The sequence below is a fragment of the Enhydra lutris genome, unplaced genomic scaffold, assembly GCF_002288905.1.
Source record: "Enhydra lutris kenyoni isolate GAN:26980312 unplaced genomic scaffold, ASM228890v2 scaffoldscaffold49, whole genome shotgun sequence".
Taxonomy (NCBI): domain Eukaryota; kingdom Metazoa; phylum Chordata; class Mammalia; order Carnivora; family Mustelidae; genus Enhydra; species Enhydra lutris.
In genome coordinates, this window is record NW_019154133.1 from 5,287,115 (window position 1) to 5,305,616 (window position 18,502).

Below are 18,502 nucleotides of genomic sequence, written 5' to 3' on the forward strand. Positions count from 1 at the left end.
TGTATTTCATGAAGTTTTGACACTTGACATTTTCTGCATTAATTAAAGGTACTAAGTTAATTTTTAAATCAAGATAATGCTTTTATTTAATTTTATTATCTAGGCAAGGAATCAACTAGTGTTAGTCCTACAACACTTATAAATAACTCTGTGTGTAAAACTGCAAAGAAAAATGCTGTTGACAATCCAAAAGGAGAGTTTTGTCTACCATATTCATAGCACATTTCTTCTGGAAATATAAAGGAGTTTATCTGATTAAAAGGCACAGCAGCAAAAAAACAACAGCAGCAATGATCCTGTTGAAACAGTACCTGGTGGTGTCTGGGTGGCACCATTGGTTAAGTGGCCGGCTCTTGGTTTCGGCTCAGGGCAAGAGCTCAGGGTAATGGGGTCAAGCCCCTCGTCAGCTCAGCACTCAGTGCAGAGTCTGCTTAAGTGTCTCTCCCTCTCCCTCTGCCTCTTTCCCCCTTCCCCACTTTCTCTCTCTGTAAAATAAATAAATAAATCTTGAACAATAACAACAAAATCCAAAGCAAAACATGGCAACTCTTCTTAAGAGATTAATTCATCAGATATGGAAGACTATATGAGGAAGAGTATATGAACTAATCAATTCAAGTGAATAGTGCCATGATAATCGCAAGAAAGTCATCTATAAAGATGAGGTGATAAATTAGGAGGAAGGAGAAAGAAGTCACCAAGAACTATTTGTATCAATATGACTAGTAGAGGAAATTCAGTCCCCTTACTAACTCAGTGTGTCCTAGATGCTTTGCAGACATTACAGTGTTTCAATCTCAGGAAGACCATAATAATACTAATATTTATGAAGCGCTTGTTTTGTTCCAGGTGCTAGCCAAATACACTTTCACAATATACCTGGAAAAGAGGTACTTTTATTACTTTAATTTCACAGAGGAAGAAGCTGAGTCTTGTGGCCGGCCATTTTGTGAGGGGCAGAACCCGGATAAGAGCCTTTGCTGTTAAGCAGCGCGCTCTCTTGCCTCTTGATAACAATATCGGTGTTAGCGTATGCATGGGGCAAACATCTATTTGGAACCTGTTATTATGGAAAACCTTTTCGTGTGGTGAAGTGGTGGGGGCTTCTGGGTAGGTACCATGATGGACGAGGTATAGACCCTTCTTCAAAGAAGCTTTCCTTCGGTGATGGCTAAGTCTTGGTGTGAAGGTTGCAAGCTGCAGCTTGAAGAGCTGCCACACGGCCATTCAAAACCAACAGACTGGCTGTGAGCTAGATTTGGGAGGAAAAAGATAGAAGCTGTGTTCTAGGAGGAGTTGAATGGACCTGCTTGGTGCTAGGAGAAAGACCATGTTGTGGGAGAGTGGACTGATTTCCAGTAAAAATTTTTTGAGCTTGCCGTTCCAATAGACATTTAGCATCTATTTACATATTAGAGCCTTAATAGTATTTTTGCAAGCATTAATAAAGATACACATAAAACTGGAGAAAATTTGCAAAGGATGTCATAAAAACTACATGTAGATAGAATTTCTAAAATTTTTCCTCCCACACTGCAGTGGATGGTCCATTGTGACTCCACTTTCAAGACCAGTGATAGAGCGGAAGACATAAGTGGATCTATACTTTATAGCAAGATTGAGAGTGGTCTTGATGCAATGATATTTAGACTTTATTCCCAGCATAACTGAAAGTCTGTAGTGATTTGATCATAAAAGTTACAGAAAGCTAAAATATGAATTTCTGAGCATTTATTATTATTATTAGGCTATAAAAAATTAATAGTCCGTGTTCTTCTATACCCTATAAAGATGATGGATGTGTGTGTCACTATAGTACAAAATGATAAGCAGTACCTTACAAAAAAGTTTCATATACCTTATCTTTTTGAGCTTCACAGTACTCCTGTGAGGTGATGATAGTAATAATAATAACTAAGACAAAATCAAGGTGTACAATGTGCCAATACTTCCATGAGCACTTTCCATGTATTAACCTATATAATTCCTACAACACTTCTATGTAATGAGGACACCAAGATCTGGACAACATAGCTGGCAGGGGCGAACCTGGAAATCAGACCCCAGGAAATGTGCTCATTAGTATGAGAAAAAACAGGGTAAAGCTCTGCTATTGTTTTGGCTCTTTCAGGTCCCTTGCAATTTCATATGAACTTTAAGAATCAGCTTTCATTTTTTAGGAAGAAGTCAGCTGAGACTGTGATAGGGAATTCCTTGCACCTGTAGATAAATGTGAGGAGTATTATCTTTTTAGCAATGCATAACAACGCTTCTGATCCACCAACACCTGAACATGGGATGCTTTGCCATTTATGTAGATCTCCTTTAATTTCTTCTAACAAATATTTTGTATTTTTCAGACTATAAACTTCAAACTTTTTGGTTAAATGTATTCCTAATTATTTTATGTGCCTTTGATGCTAATGTAAATGGGATTGTTTACTTAATTTCATTTTTAAATTGTCCATGATTCTCAATTGTCTGTGATTCTCTGTGACCCTGTACTCCTTGTATACTTACCTAAGTTTGTGTCTTATTTCCTCATACTAGTTTATAAGTATCTTAAGGACAGTTTATGCTTGATTTATCTTTGTGTCCCACAGAATGTTCAACAGAATACTTTGCATATACATAGTAGTTTTTCATAAGTAACTATGAATTATAATAATATATGATAAATAATAGATGAATTTAAAATTAATGCCACAAGTTCATGAGAAGCCAGAACTTGTTTCAAATAGGCTAGAAGTCTCTTCTTTTGAACATCTGTTTCTATGGACATTTGTTAGAATCAAATGTCAAGTACCATTCTGATATTCAATATGAACTAGTTTGGGATATTATATAATATTGTTTTTTTCCATAAAAAAACTATTTTGTCTAAACATGACTTATATGGTTGAATTACATAACTTATATGGTTGAATTACATAACTCTTAGTCACCAGAACAAAGGCTGGTTAAAAATATAAAGGCTGCTGGGAATGGCCATATACTTTCTAGGAATGACTCAGTCTAGTTAGAGGCACACAAAGGGCTTACTTTATTGTAAGTTATTAAGTTATGAAATCCAGTGAATGGGTTATACTAGGCTTTTACAATTTTCAGTGTCCTCAACTCCATCTCCATCTCTATTTGAGGGGCCTTTACGGATTCAAGTTTTGTCTTTGCATTGATGGTCCTCTGGTTTACACCCCTTTCATAAACTTAAGCACCATGTAATTTAAATATCAATTAGAAATCTTTACCCCGATGTATTGTACTGACACATCATGCATAATAGAGAACTAATTATCAGCACTTTTCACCTCTTCCTGTTTCTACATTTTCTATCTTAGGTAACAATGTTTGCATTTGCCCAGTATCTCAATGCTGAAAGCCTGGGATCATCCTTGGCACCCCTGCTCCTTCAGCTCATCCATCACCAAACTCTACAGATTAGTACACACTCTCAACACCTGTGCAGGTCATTCATTCTGTTGACTTCCACTAATCATTTCAGGCCAAGCAGTCATTGACATCACGAGACCATTTCCATAGCCTCCAGGGGGTTCCTGGTTGATCTCCCAGTGTGCATCTGTCCTCTTTGCTGGCATTGGAGTTATCTTTCCAAAATTCAAATCTGATACACTCTCTCTCCTTTCCAAAAGCTCTTTCACGCTTTAAAATCTCTCTGACCTAGGACCTATCAACTTCGATCTTCCATTTCATTGGTTTGTTGACAAATAAATGATCAAATTCCTGCCAAACATTACTTTATAAGTATGTCTAAATATGTTTAACTCCAATCAACAGAGGAAAGACGTTTTAAATTGGCTAAAATTAGTCTTAAATTAGTTCTTCTTTTATCAAGTTATGCTAGAAGATAAAACAAATTTCCTGTGTATATAATTTAGCAGTATGACTGAGTCAGTTGCAATTTAACAAGAGAAGTTACCTTTCAAGAGGTGAGTCTTTTTTTCCTAGCAATGACTTTATTTTAGTTATAAGAATGAAATAAAAATACACTACTTAAAAGACAGACTTGCTGAGTGGATTTAAAAAAAAAAAAAAAAAGGAAAAAAAGGCCCAAATATATGTTATCCACAAGAAACCCACTTTAAGTATAAAGATACATGTAGATTAAAAGTAAAAAAGATGAAGGATGGTATGCCATATTAACACTAATCCAAAGAAACCTGGAGAAGCTATATTTATTTTAAGCAAAGCACACAGTAAGGAAGACTATCAGAGATAACTAGTAAGTAAAGTAAGGGCCTTAAATAATAATAAAGGGGTAAATTCTTTAGGAAGGCAACAAACTTTAATGTGTATGCCTAACCATAGCATCAAAATTTGTGAAGCAAAAACTGGTAAACTGCAAAACATAGATAAAACCACTATTAAAGTTGTAGACTTCAACACCCCTCTGTCAGCAATTGACAGATTCAGCAGAGAGAAAATCAGTAAGTATATAGTTCAACTGCAAAGCACTATAAAAACTGGACCTAATTGACATTTATAAAATACATCATCCATCCAGCAACAGCATAATACACGTTTTTTGCAAGCTCACATAGAGTAATCACCATGTTCTAAACATATTCTGGGTCATAAAGCACATTTTCACAAACTTTTAGCAAATAGAAATCATGTGAAATATACTCCCAAACTAAAACATAATTAAACTGGAAATCAATACTAGAACAATAGATGGAATATCTGCAGATTAAACAACATTTTAGATAAATACAGGCAAAAAAAAAAAAAGCCTCGGGAAATTTAAAGGTAATAAACTGAATGTTAACAAAATTTGTGGGACACAGTGAAAGCAGAGCTAAATATATGCATTAAGTGCATATATTAGAAAAGAAGAAAAATGTAAATCAATCATTTAAGCTCCCACATTAGGAAAATGGAAGGGAGAGAACGAATTAAAATGAAATTAATCAGAAGAAAAGAAATAATGAAAACTAGAAAAGCAATTGAAAGCAAGACATTAATAGAAAAAAAATCAGTGAAACCAAAATCTGGTTCTTTGAAAAGATCAATAAAATTGGTAAACTTTTCTCCATCCAGGCTAACCAAGAAAATAAGAAAGATGCAAATTACTAATATTAGAAATAAAAGAGAGGTCATAACTACTAATCCCATGCATATTTAAAGGATAATAAAGGAATATTAATGTTTATGTGTTTAATTTTATGTGTCAGCATGGCTAGGCTATGGTACCTGGTTATTTGGTCAAACAGCAGTGTAGATGTTGCTGTGAAGGTATTTTTTTAGATGTTAACATTTAAATCAATAGACTGTGAGGAAAACAGGTTACCCCTCATGATGCAGGTGATCCTCATTTGTATGGACTGAATGTCTGTGTTCTACAAAAATTTATATATTAAGTCCTCAAATGTGATGGTCTTAGAAGATGGGACTTTGGAAGATAATTAGGTTTAGAGGAGATCATGAGGGTGGAACTCCCATCATAGGATTAGTGCCCTTGAAGCAGAAGAGACACCAGAACTTTCTCTTTTCATCATATGAGAACACGGTGAGAAGATGGCTCCCTGCAAGCCAGGAGGAGGGTTTTCACCAGGAACCAAATTGACTGACATCACTCAGGCACCTTGATTTTGGACTCCCCAGCCTCTGGAACTGTGAGAAATAAACATCTGTTGTTTAAGCCACCCAGTCTGTGGTATTTTGTTATAGCAACCTGAGCAGACTAAGACATCATTCAATCATTTGAAGGCTGTAAGAGAAAAGACCAAATTCTCCCAAGGAAGAAGGAATTCTGCCTTCAGATTTAAGATTGCAACATTAGCCTCCTTGCGGTTCCAACCTACTGGCCTATCCTACAGATTTTGAACTTGCGAATACCCACAATCAAATGTGCCAATTCCTTAAAATACCCCCACTTCTCACTCCCTCTCTCTCCTTTTTTCCTCTCTCTCTATAGATAGACAGACAGATAGATAGATAGATTCCTATTGAATGTTCTGTTTCTCTGGAGAATGTTGACTAATACAATTATGAACAACTCTGTGGACACACATTTGATAGTTTAGATGAATGCAGCAATTCCTTAAAAGACTGAAATGATCAAAACTCACATAAGAAGAGATACATTATCGAGATAGGACTACATTTATTAAAGAAATTGAATAAAAAATTAATGACTTTTCAAAATACAAAATACAGGTCCAGATGGTTTCACTTGTGAATTCTACCAAACATTTAAGCAAGAAAGCATATCAGTTCTCTAAAACTCTTTCAAAAACAGAGGAAATACTTACCAACTCATTCTATGAGGCCTATCTGACCCCAGTACCAAAATCTGACCATGGCACATAAGACAGAAAATCTCCAAGTGAGTATTTCCATGAACATAGGTGGGAAAAAAAACTTAACAGAGTATTATCAAATGAAATCCAATAATGTATTTTTAAAAAATTATACATCATGACTAAATGCAATTATTTCAAGTATGCAAGGTTGGGTCAACCGTTGAAAATCAGTTAATGTAATTTATAATTTCAACAGGCAAAAAAATAAATCATATGATTACAGTAATTGCAGAAAAAGTATTTGATAAAATCCAACAGTGATTCATTAGAAACACTCCCAGCAAACTATGAATAGAGAATAATTTAACACACTGATAAAATTTATTTATAAAAATCCTACTGTTAACGTATTTAATGGTGAGAAAGCAATACTTTCCCTTGAGATTAAGAACAAGTTAACAATATACCCTCTTATCACTCCTATTCAATATCAGTCAGGAAGTCCTAGCTAATCCAACAAAAAAAGAAGAGAAAACAAACTATATTCAGAAGAATTGAAATGGTTTTTGTTTCCTGGTGACATGATTGTCTTCATAGAAAATCTAAAGTAACCTGGAACTAATAAGCAGTTATAGCAAGGTTTCAGGTCACAAAAAGACAAAAGACAGTTGCTTTTCTGTATACCAGCAATGAACAATTGTATTTGAAATTATACCATTTAGATAAGCTTCAAAAAATGAAATAATCATAGATAAATCTATTTTAAAAAGGACAATATCTATATGAGTAAAACTATAAAACCTTAGGGAAAGAAGTCAAGAAGAACCAAATAAATGGAGAGATATTTCCTGTTCATATATAGGAAGCCTTAATATTGTAAAGATGTCAATTCTTCAAACTTGATCAAAGCAGTGTCAATCAAAATACAGGAAGTCATTCTGTAGATATCAACAACCTGATTCTAAATTCACACGGAATGTCAAAAGACTCAAAAAAGCCAACAAAATATTGAAAAAGAAAACAAAGAGTGCCGGCATTGCTCAAACTCAAGACTTATTATAAAGCTAGAGTAATCAAAGCAGTGTAATATTGGGGAAATAACTGACAAATCAATAGAACAGAATAGACAGCCCAAAAGAGACCAACATTAATACAGTGAACTGATCTCTGACAGAAGATCAAAGCCAATTCAATTGGAGAAAGGATAGTCTTTTCAACAAATAGTGCTGGAACACCTGAACATCAACATACAAAAGACCTTATAGCTTTCACAAAAATTGACTCAAAATGGAGCATAGATCTAAATGTGAAATGCAAAACTATAAAAACTCCTAGAAAGTAAAATGGGAATAAAATCTAGGTAACACTGAATTTGGTGATAACATTTTAGATGCAACACTTAATAGTGCCATACATGAAATAAAAAAAGATTGGACTACATTAAAATTAAAAGTGCTCTGAGAGGGGGTGTCTGGGTGACTTAGTCAGTTAAGGCCTGATTCTTGGTTTCAACTCGGGTCATGATCTCACGGTCCTGTGATTGAGCCCTGTGTCAAACTCTGTTCTAAGTAGGCAGTCTGCTTGAGATTCTTTCTCTTCCTCTCCTTCCCCACACCCCCCCACACCCAGCTCACTCGCTCTCTCAAATAAATGAATAAATAAATAAATCTTAAAACCAAACCAAAACAAAACCAGAAACCCCAGCTCTGAGAAAGACACTGTTAAAAGCATGAAAAAACAAGCCACAGACTGGGAGAAAATATTTTCAAAACACTTATCTGATAAAGAATTTGTACTCAAAATATCCCCACCCCCCAAAAAATGTTTAAACTCAACAACAACAACAAAAAACAATGTAATTCTAAAAATGGGCAAATACCTGAATGGACACCTCAGCAAAGAAGATATACACATAGGAAATAAACATATGAAAAGATGCTCAGTGTCATATATCATTAGGGAATTGTAAATTAAAATTGAGGTAGTACTAAACATCTGATGAATGGACTAAAACCTGTCATAACTAAAATGACTAAAAACAATCATACATCAAATGCTGACAGGCATGCAGAGCAACAAGTGCTCTTATTCATTGCCAATGGGAATGCAAAATGGTACAGCCATTTTGAAAGACAGTTTGGCAGTTTCTTACAGAGTTAAACATAGTCATATCATGTAATGATGATTCTAGGGATTTATCCAAATGAGTTCAAGACTAACATCCACAGTAAAAATGTCATGCTATATGTTTATAAAGGTGTTATTTATTCATAATTGCCCCAAATGGAGGCAACCACATCATTCTTCAACAGGTTAATGAATAAACAAAATGTGGCACATCCATTCAGTGGCTATAACCAGTGATAAAAAGAAATGAGCTGTCAAGCCACAAAAGGACATGATGGTGTCTTAAATGTGTATTGTGTGAAAGAATTCAGTCTACAGGGCTACTTACCATACGATTCCAACTATATGACATTCTAGAAATAGCAAAACTATGGAGGAAGTAAAAAGATCAGTGGTTGCTGGGGGCTGGGAAGAAAGGAAGGTAGGAATGAATCAGTGGTGCACAGAGTAATTTTAGAGCAGTGAAGCTATATTTTATATGACACTGTAATGGTAGATACATGACATACATTTGTCAAAACACATAGGACTTATAGCACAAAGAGTGAACTTAATGTAAACTAAGAACTTAAGTTGACAATAATGTAACAATATTGATTCATGAACTGTACCAAAAATACCACATTAATGCAAGATGTTAATGAAGGGGAAGCAATGTTGAAGGCATATATTTGAACTGTGCCCTTTTTTTATGTTTTTCTGTAAGCCTAAAACTGATTTTGAAAACAAAGTCTATTGGGGCACCTAAGTGGCTCAGTTGGTTAAGCATCTGCCTTCAGGTCAGATCATGATTCCATTCCTGGGATCAACACCCATGTTGGGTTCTGTGCTCAGTGGGGAACTTCCTTCTTCCTCTGCCTCTCTTCCCTGCTTGTGCTCTCTCTGTCTCACTCCCTCAAATAAATAACATCTTTTAATTTTTTTAAAATAAAGTCTATTAAAACAGTAAAGTCATTCATTCATTTGTTCATTCATTCATTAAAAAATAAAACAAGGCTAGCAGTATGTATTTTATGGTTCCATAAATTCTCCAAATCCAAAATCTGTTGGTATGTACAACTAGTCCCTAGGGAGGAAATAATTACACTTCCATAGATAGTTTCCTGGGCAGGGTGAGTTTAAGAACCCAGACTCTTATTTTTTGAAGCCTCATGATATTAGATTCTTTGTGAAAGATTGAATTATTCCTGTCTGATATCTACTGATAGGAAGAATTCATTGAGAAAGAAAGGAGTTTTGACTGGTTCCCTAGACTCACCACCACCAATATCCTTGTTGTTGTTCAAGATATTTGTTGGGGAAAGTTTACCCTGGAAAAGAGTGTAAGGATTGGCATCACTTTTAGATCTGAGTACCCTGCTGTCATAGATGTCTTTGGAGACAATGTTGCACATACAAGTATAAATTAAATAACTATAAATTTGGGCCCTTGGGCCTGTGCCTGAAATTATACACATATCTGGATCAACAAGAACATTAGACTATGTTGCACTGGTTTTTTTGTGTTGATGCATTATATCTGCAACAGAAATTAAAACAGAAAGAAAAAGCCTAAGCAGAGAGTTGTGGATGGCTTGCATGGTTCTGTTTTCCTTACATGGCATATGGAAGGAAACTTAGCCTGTTTGCACTGAATAAACTCTCTACATTCTTGGCTAATTCTGAAAATGAAAAGAGAATTTATACGAATCTAACAAGTGGAAATAAAGCTAGTTTAATTGGGAAATTTGTAAGGATGTGACATTGTGAGTACTCTGAATCTGTTAAAGCATGTCGTGTCTGTTTTGAAAACTACTATGATCTCATTACAACGAAGAAATGGTATAACATATGTTCTAACCTTCACAATGGGCTGAAAACATACTGTTTTAGAAGATCACCCAATAGAATCTAAAGGTACATTGTCACTGGTATTCATGATTTCAAATGTACTGCTGGGGTGAGATGACAGATCGAAACCCATTGAAATGAGCTGAAGTTGGGTACCTAAAACTTTTTACACACACACACACACACACACACACACACACACACACACAAGTTATTGAAAACTGGCAGCCCCCAAATGAGAAAGAACTTTCAGGAACTGACATGAAAATAACACTCCTCTAAAAATAATCATACAGATAGTATAGTGGTTCAAATGGTGGCACCCCAATAGGTCTGTGTACCTGCTACCTTATTTGGGAAAAGGGTGTTTGCAGATAAAATGAAGAATCTCAAGAGGTGATCAACCTAGATTAGCTGAGTCCAAATTCCAACAACAAGCATTCTTGGAAATGAAGAGCAGGAGAAGAATCACAGGAAAATCCATGAGGATTGGACTTGTGCATTACAAGCTACGAGGAATGCCAAGGATTGCTGGCAGCCTCCAAAAACCAGAAAAGAGGCATGGAAATCTGCCAATACCTTGATTGTGGATTTGGGCCTCCAGAGAATATATATTTGTTGTTTTAAGCCACCTAGTTTGTGTACATTTGTTATGGCAGCTATGTAAACTCATATAGATAGTGGCTAAAGTGGACAAAATTCTGAAAAAGAGCTCACTAATACTCCATTTTGAAGAAAGCCAGTGGAAATATCTGCTAGGGAAAGGCAAGTGAAGTGGAAATCACTCCTGAATATCCCAGTCTCTATCAAAAGTGGAATGCTTCACTCCTAATGGGAAGGGAACCTTGAAGTCCAAGTGACCATTCTCTCCTCAAGAAAGGCAGTTCACCAAACCCCATAATGGACTTGAAAAAATTGTTATGAAGTAGACAATAACATGGTCTCACCAGAAGTGCTGGGAAGAGACGTGTTCTCTGATAGGTGAAAAGAGACCTATGAGATCAAATAAATATCAGCACAGAGTGGTCCCCTATAAACTTAAGATGAAAACAACATGGCAACCATGCAGAAACACCCCAGAAAACAATAAGTCAATTTATGGATTACTGTTCCTCCAAAAGAAAACCCATCAAATGGAAGAGTAAAATAACTTATGATAGAGGAAAATGTTCCCCAAATGGATAAAGAAAATGGAATTAACAGAATAAAGGGGCACATCATGGGGGTGCCTGGGTGGTGCAGTCATTTTAAGCATCCAGCTTTTAGTTTTGACTCAGATAATCTCAGGGTGGTGAGATTGGCCCTGAGCTGGACTCTGTCCTCAGCACCAAGTCTGCTTAAGACACTCTGTCCCTCTGCCCCTTTAACTGCTCAGTGTTAACTGCCTTTTCGTTTACTGGTTCCTACTACAAGAACTACATTTTAACAGTCTAAAAGTTTTCCATTGTGTTTTCATATGATCAAAAATTACTGAATGACAATATCACTAGTCACATACTCCTAAACTCTCAGAAGACATCAGCTGCCATATGTAAACTCAGTGCTGAAATAACCCATCTTTCTGGTTCTTGCTTCCCATTTCTAATTTATTTTGTATGAGCTATACGAGTTACCTTTCAAAAGCTCAGATCTCATTCTGCCATTCTGAAGTTTAAAAGTCTTCAGTGGCTTCCTATTATCTAGTCATAGAAAACCAAGTCAACATTCCTCAAGTTGGCATATAAGGCTTTCTAAGATCTGATCACAGTCTAACTTCTAAACATTCTACACTCAAATCTCCATCTAAGCTTAATCCACAAAGGGCCACTGACTTTTAATGTAATTCCCAAGCTTCCAGTATTGAATTAGTTGCTTTCTCTAAACATTTTTAACTGTTATTATCAGCATTATTCCCTTGTGTTGCAATTTTTGAAGTCTATCTTTCCTTCAAAACTGTGAACTTCACAGGATTAGGACCCAGTCTGGAATGCTGGTGTTTTTATACTGATGTTCAATACCTAAGAGCTTACACATAGCCACTAACAGGCATTTCATAAATGCATACAGTATTGCATTGAAAACCTTGGACTCCAAGTTTGACTCAAATAGTCTTCTATTCCCTTTCATTTGCCTACTTAAGACCTACCATTCTTCAAAGCCCTATAAAATTGTAATTTTTGCTTCAGTCGCTGGAGTTCTTAGAGAATATATGATCCATCTTTGAGTTGGCAGGTTCAGATGCTTAATAAATGTTTAACTAAACCATTAAGGAACAGAAGTTGAGATTTATACAGATCTGGAGAACTGATTGTAAACGTGCCAATGTGTGCACATTGATCATTTTAGGAGATGTTAATCACTCATCAGTCTTAAGGTTAATAGGCAGTAATGATTATATACTATCTTACACATAGGACAGTCAGCAATTAAAAATGTGCCAAATATGAATTTGTAATCTCAGTGCTTACATACTTTACTCTCTAACTGCCTTACTACCTGCCTGAACTTTATGTATCACTTCCAACTTTAGGACTCATTGAGTTTTATTAATGAAAGAATATGAGAGGCCAAGTACTAGATTGACTACATTAGATCACAGTGAGCTGAAGGAAAGATAGACTCTGGCTCTCTGCCCATGTCATTGCAAATGGCAAGATTTCATTCTTTTTTGTGGCTGAATAATATTCCATTTATATGGTGTGTATATATATATATATATACACATATATATATATATATATACACACACACACACATATAGCACATCTTCTTTATCAATTCTTTATTTCATAAACATTTGGCTCTTTCCATAATTTGGCTATTGCTGTTAATGCTGTTGTAAACATCAGGGTGCATGTATCCCATTGAATTAGTATTTTTATATTCTTTGGATAAATAACTAGTAGTACAATGCTGGATTTTAGGGCAGTTTTATTTATTTATTTTTTTTAGATAGATTTATTTATTTATTTATTTATTTACTTGATGGGGGTAGAGAGAGAGAAAACAGAAGAAGAGGCAGAGGAAGAGGGAGAGAGAGAGAACTCAAGCAGACTTCCTACTGAGTGTGTGCCTGATGTGGGGCCCCATCCCAGAAACCTGAGATCATGACCTGAGCCAAAATCAAGTCAGACGCTCAACTGACTGAGTCACCGAGGCACCCCAGGGTGGTTCTATTTTTAACTTTTTTGATGAGCCTCCATAATGACTTCCACAGTGGCTGCACCAGTTGGAATTCCCACCAACAGTACCCGTTTTCTACATCCTCACCAATATCTGTTGTTTTCTGTGTTGTTAATTTTAGCCAATCTGACAGGTGTCAAGTGATATCTCATTTGTTGTTATGATTTGTATTTACCCAATGATGAGTGATCTTGAGCATCTTTTCATGTGTCTGTTGGCATCTGTATGTCTTCTTCGGGAAAGTGTGTATTCCTGTCTTCTGCCTGTATTTCAACTGGATTATTGATTTTTGGGGTGTTGAGTTTTTAAGTTCTTTACATATTTACTAACATTATAACATAAATATGTAACATTTTTTACATATTTACTAACCCTTAATCAGATACATCATTTGCAACTATCTTCTCCCATCCTGTAAGTTGCCTGTTTTGTTGATTTTTTTCTTCCACTGCGCAATAGCTTTTTATTTTGATGAAGTCCCAATAGTTCATTCTTGTTTTTGTTTTGGTTGCCTCCAGAAACATATCTAGTAAGAAGTTGCTACAGCCAATGTCAGCGAGGTTACTGCCTGTGTTCTCCTCTAGGATTATGATGGTTTCCTGTCTCAATTTTAGGTCTTTCAATCATTTTAAATTCATTTTGTAAGAAAGTGGTCCAGTTTCATTCATTTGCATGTTGTTGTCCAGTTTTCCCAGGAACATTTGTTGAAGAGACAGTCTTTTTTCCATTGGATTGTTTGTTCTAGCTCTGTGAAAAATACTAGTGGCATTTTGATACAGATTGCATTAAATGTGTAGATTGCTTTGAGTAGTATAGATATTTTAACAATATTTGTTCTTCTAATCCATGAGCATAGAGTGTTTTTCCATTTCTTTATGTCATTTTCAATTTTGGTCACCAGTGTTTTATAATTTTCAGAATACAGACCTTTTACCTCTTTGGTTAGATTTATTCCTAGATATTATATGGTTTTTGGTGCAATTGTAAATGGGATTGATTCCTTGATTTCTCTTTCTGCTGCCTCATTATTGGTGTATAGAAATGCAACAGATTTCTGTACTTTGATTTTTGTATCAGTATTCAGTGACTTTACTGAATTCATGTATCAGTTCTAACAATTTTTTGGTGGAATCTTTCAGGTTGTCTACATAGAGTATCAGGTGCTTATTATTATAAAACTTTGGTTTACTCATATCTGGCCAGGCTTCTACTAAATCTGTGTCTTTTTTCTTTGAGGACAATGGTTTCTAATACTCCCATGCTTTAATAGCAATTTTGTGAGAATTACTATATTAGTAATTTTTAAATTTGTTTTGAACCCAGGCCTAGGTCAGTATTAGATTTACCAATATCATAAGCTTTATAAAATCTGGTTCCTTTATCATGTGCATATAAAGGTAAATCTTAGCCAGATAACCAAGCAAGATGTCACAGATGTTGTAGATCATGTAAAAGCTATATGTGATCCTCAGTTGTTTTCTATTAATGGTGATTATTTATGCAGGTTATTAAATCAATGACCATCATTGGTGTTGAGTATTATGAAGTTAGAAATGTAGTTTATAGAGATAAAAGGATTCTGCATACCGTGAAGACCATAGATAGGTTTTAATTAAACAATGAATATTTTAGTGTGAACCTATTTATGCCATGACTCAGTGAACCATGTGTGAATGTTCAGTCTAAATCTGCCACTTGCTGGCTGTGTGACATTGGATAAATATTTAACCTTTTTATGCCTTTGTTTCCTTATTTCTAAAATGGGGATAAAAATTAGTACCCACACTTCACTGGACTATTATATGGATAACATGAATTGGTATATGACCGGCTGATGAAACAATTCCTGGAACTTAGTAAGCATTCAACAAGTGGTGGTTCTTATAATCTTATTCATGTTAGAAATAATATTTCTGTAACAATGACTTCTAAATTTCTACTTCACACCTTTAAGAACAGAAACAAATAAAAACCTTTAATATTTTTAAATGGCTATAAATTGCTTGATATATGAGAGTGAAATTCTATTAAAATTCAGATGTATAAATGACGACTTTGCATTTAAAACTTAGAAGTGAATCATCAATAACTGTGGTTTTCAAATTTTTATTTATCCATGAATTTTTTTTTTCAAATAAATCTTACATAGAACTCCAGTGAGGTTTTGAGCCTTGAGTATTCTTTATCATCTTGTGCCTATTTTAAGTGGCCTCTGTGTCATTCCATAAACCCCAGGGTTACAAGGAACAGGGTGTTGGAAAACCACTGCTCAAGTTCAGTGTACTCACTTTACAGATGAGGTAATTCAAGGAGAGGCTAGATCATGTCAGCATACTGTTCTAGAGAGATTGTTGGTCTGGAAAGAAAAATGTTTCCGTCAGAGTCCTAGCTTTGGGACTTTGAACAGGTCAATTAACTGATATAGGGCCTCACTTTTATAATTCATAAAACTAGAACTTTGACTTGCGTAATTTTTGAGGTCCATTACCGCTGAAAAATTGTTTCATGCCAATAGAGGAACGTTAGGATCCGGCTATCCACTCCTCTGTTTCAGTCTTCTTTACATTGCATTGATGTAGGACTTTAGTTTATTTAAAAGAAACAGAGAATGGTTGCCATGTATGAAACTTTCTATCTCATAATAATATTCCTACACACCCAGAGGAGCATGTGCATAACTTTTTGGTCTGTGGCATTATACCAACTACAGGTGGATATGCCACCAGGTTTCAGTGATTATTCAGTGTCTGTACTTAATATTGCACATTGAGATTTAGGGAAATTTGCCAATTGTTGAATCATAGAATTCCTGGAACACAGGTTCTTATCATCAATCTTTGGTGACCACACTTTGGTTAACACAAATGAGTAAAATACCAAGTTATGTATCTAGGGTGTGCTGGTAATGCTGGAGAGGGATCTCATGAGTAGAAAATATATATTCACCTCCAAATTAGGCATCCAATGCTTATATAATTTTGCACAAGATAAAGAATGGGTTTAATAGCTAAGATTTATTTATTATCTTTTTGTAGTGTCCTCCTTTGTTGTGCATTCATGGAACCATAAGTATTTTTAATAAATGTTGCTGATTGATTTTTCTTATTTTGAGCCACATCAGAGAAATTCTTTAGAGGTATTTCTACAAGTGGGAACCCACAAACACAAGTTTTCTTTTCTAACTCTTCTGTATAAAAAGTACTTTGGAGGCACTTTCATGATACTACTTTGAAATATTTGATAAGAATCATTTTCAATATTATTTTTGGACTGATCCTCTTTGTTTTTATTCCTAGTGTGCTCTCTATAGTGAATGATCATTAATGTTAATTGTTAAAGCATTTAACTTTTTATTTCTGCTATTATTTATGTATATGGAGACATAATATAAAACACACTATTTTCTGATTGGAAGTTAAATGAGAAACAAAATGACAATATATTAATTAGAGCTGTTTTATTTGGGCTATTCTTGGTCATAGGAAGGACTGGAAAATTAAATTATTATACTTCAACAACCTCAGAAATTTGATTAATAAATTTACAGTTGTTAATTAATAGTACTATATATTTAACTTAGAATTTTAGCACATGTGAATAGGGTTCAGGATTGAGAAAATAATATATTTTCTTGGTTTTTGGCTAGAACTTATACTCTCAACTCTTCTGTTAAACTTGGTTGATTAGGGCCCCTGTGTGGTTCAGTTGGTTAAGCTATTGCCTTCGGCTCAGGTCATGATCCCAGGGTCCCAGGATCGAGTCCTACCTCTGGCTCCCAGCTCTGCGGGAGAGTCTACTTCTCCCTCTGACTTTCTCCCCTCTCATCCTTTCTCACACTGTCTCTCTCTCAAATAAATAAAAATCTTTAAAAAAATAATTAACTTGGTTGATCAAAAAAAAATTTTTTTTTAAAGATGTTATTTATTTATTTGACAGAGAGAGATCACAAGTAGGCAGAGAGGCAGGCAGAGAGAGGAGGAAGCAGGCTTCCCGCCGAGCAGAGAGCTCGATGCGGGACTGGATCCCAGGACCCCGAGATCACGACCCCAGCCGAAGGCAGCGGCTTAACCCACTGAGCCACCCAGGCGCCCCGGTTGATCAAAAATTTTAATCAAGACCACATTACTTGGATGGCAACCTTAGTGTAGTAGAAAAAGCATGAGCTTTATAACCGTGCCAACCTGTGTTTGTATGCTAATTCTGCCAATCATTAGTTTTTTCAGTTAGTCTGTTTGTGAATCTGCTTATCTGGGATTCTGGGGTGTAGTGGTGGTGGTGATCATTGATATGGTGGGTATTGTTTGCCATCATGCCTGGGAGGATAAGAAATGTAACTGTTTTCTGGTTGTTTTTCCTTTTTTCTTTCTTTTTCTCTTTCTTTCTTTCTTTCTTTTTTTTTTTTTTTTTTTAAATACAGGAGAAGGAACTCCCTCCTCTCTTTGGAACTGGAAATGAGTTGCTCTAAAAATCTCAGTTAAGAGGACTAGAGAGCTTTTCTAATGCTGAAGGTGACCGTGTGAAAGTAGGGCAAGAGTGAGCCACAGATTCTCATTGGTAGAAGTAGCTGCAACAGAAGAGGAACTGTTTTTAGAGCAGCCAGAGTCCAGAATATTAGTCATGAAATCCTTCAGGCTGAAGAAGTTATATCAGTTAGTATGCTTTCACTTATCAGTAGTAGAAAACTGAACATAAATGAACTTCATCATCAAAGAGTATATATTGGCTATTTTTAAATGAAGTATAATTGACATAAAATATTCCGTTAGTTTCACGTGTGCATCATACTGATTGGATATTTCCAATCACTGGATATACATTGTGAAATGATCCCCATGATAAGTCTAGTTGCCATCTGTTACCATACAAAGTTATTATAATATTATTAACTATATTTCCTATGGTATATATTACAGTTCTATGACTATTTTATAATTGAAAGTTTGTACCTCTTAATCTAGCTTGTACCTCTGTTTCACCTGCCTCCCCCCAAGATCTCTCCAATCTGTTAACCAACAGTGTGTTTTTTGTATCTATGTTTATTTCTTTTAGTTTTCTAGATTCCATATATAAATGAAATCACGTGGTATTTGTCCTTCTCTGTCTATTTCACTTAGCAAAAT

General features: G+C 35.3%; 1 protein-coding gene across 5 annotated transcripts in view; it reads left to right on the forward strand.

The window, feature by feature from the left end:
• LOC111156814 (interleukin 7) overlaps positions 1-18,502 on the forward strand; it is a 44,537-nt gene that overhangs the window by 9,083 nt on the left and 16,952 nt on the right. For 4 of the 5 annotated variants that reach the window (XM_022517898.1, XM_022517896.1, XM_022517897.1 and 1 more), the window contains exon 3: positions 9,148-9,150. The exons of the other annotated variant lie outside the window; for it this stretch is intronic. In XM_022517898.1, coding sequence (XP_022373606.1) covers positions 9,148-9,150 — 3 coding nt within the window. The remainder of the gene's footprint in view (positions 1-9,147; positions 9,151-18,502) is intronic. 5 annotated transcript variants of the gene reach the window in all.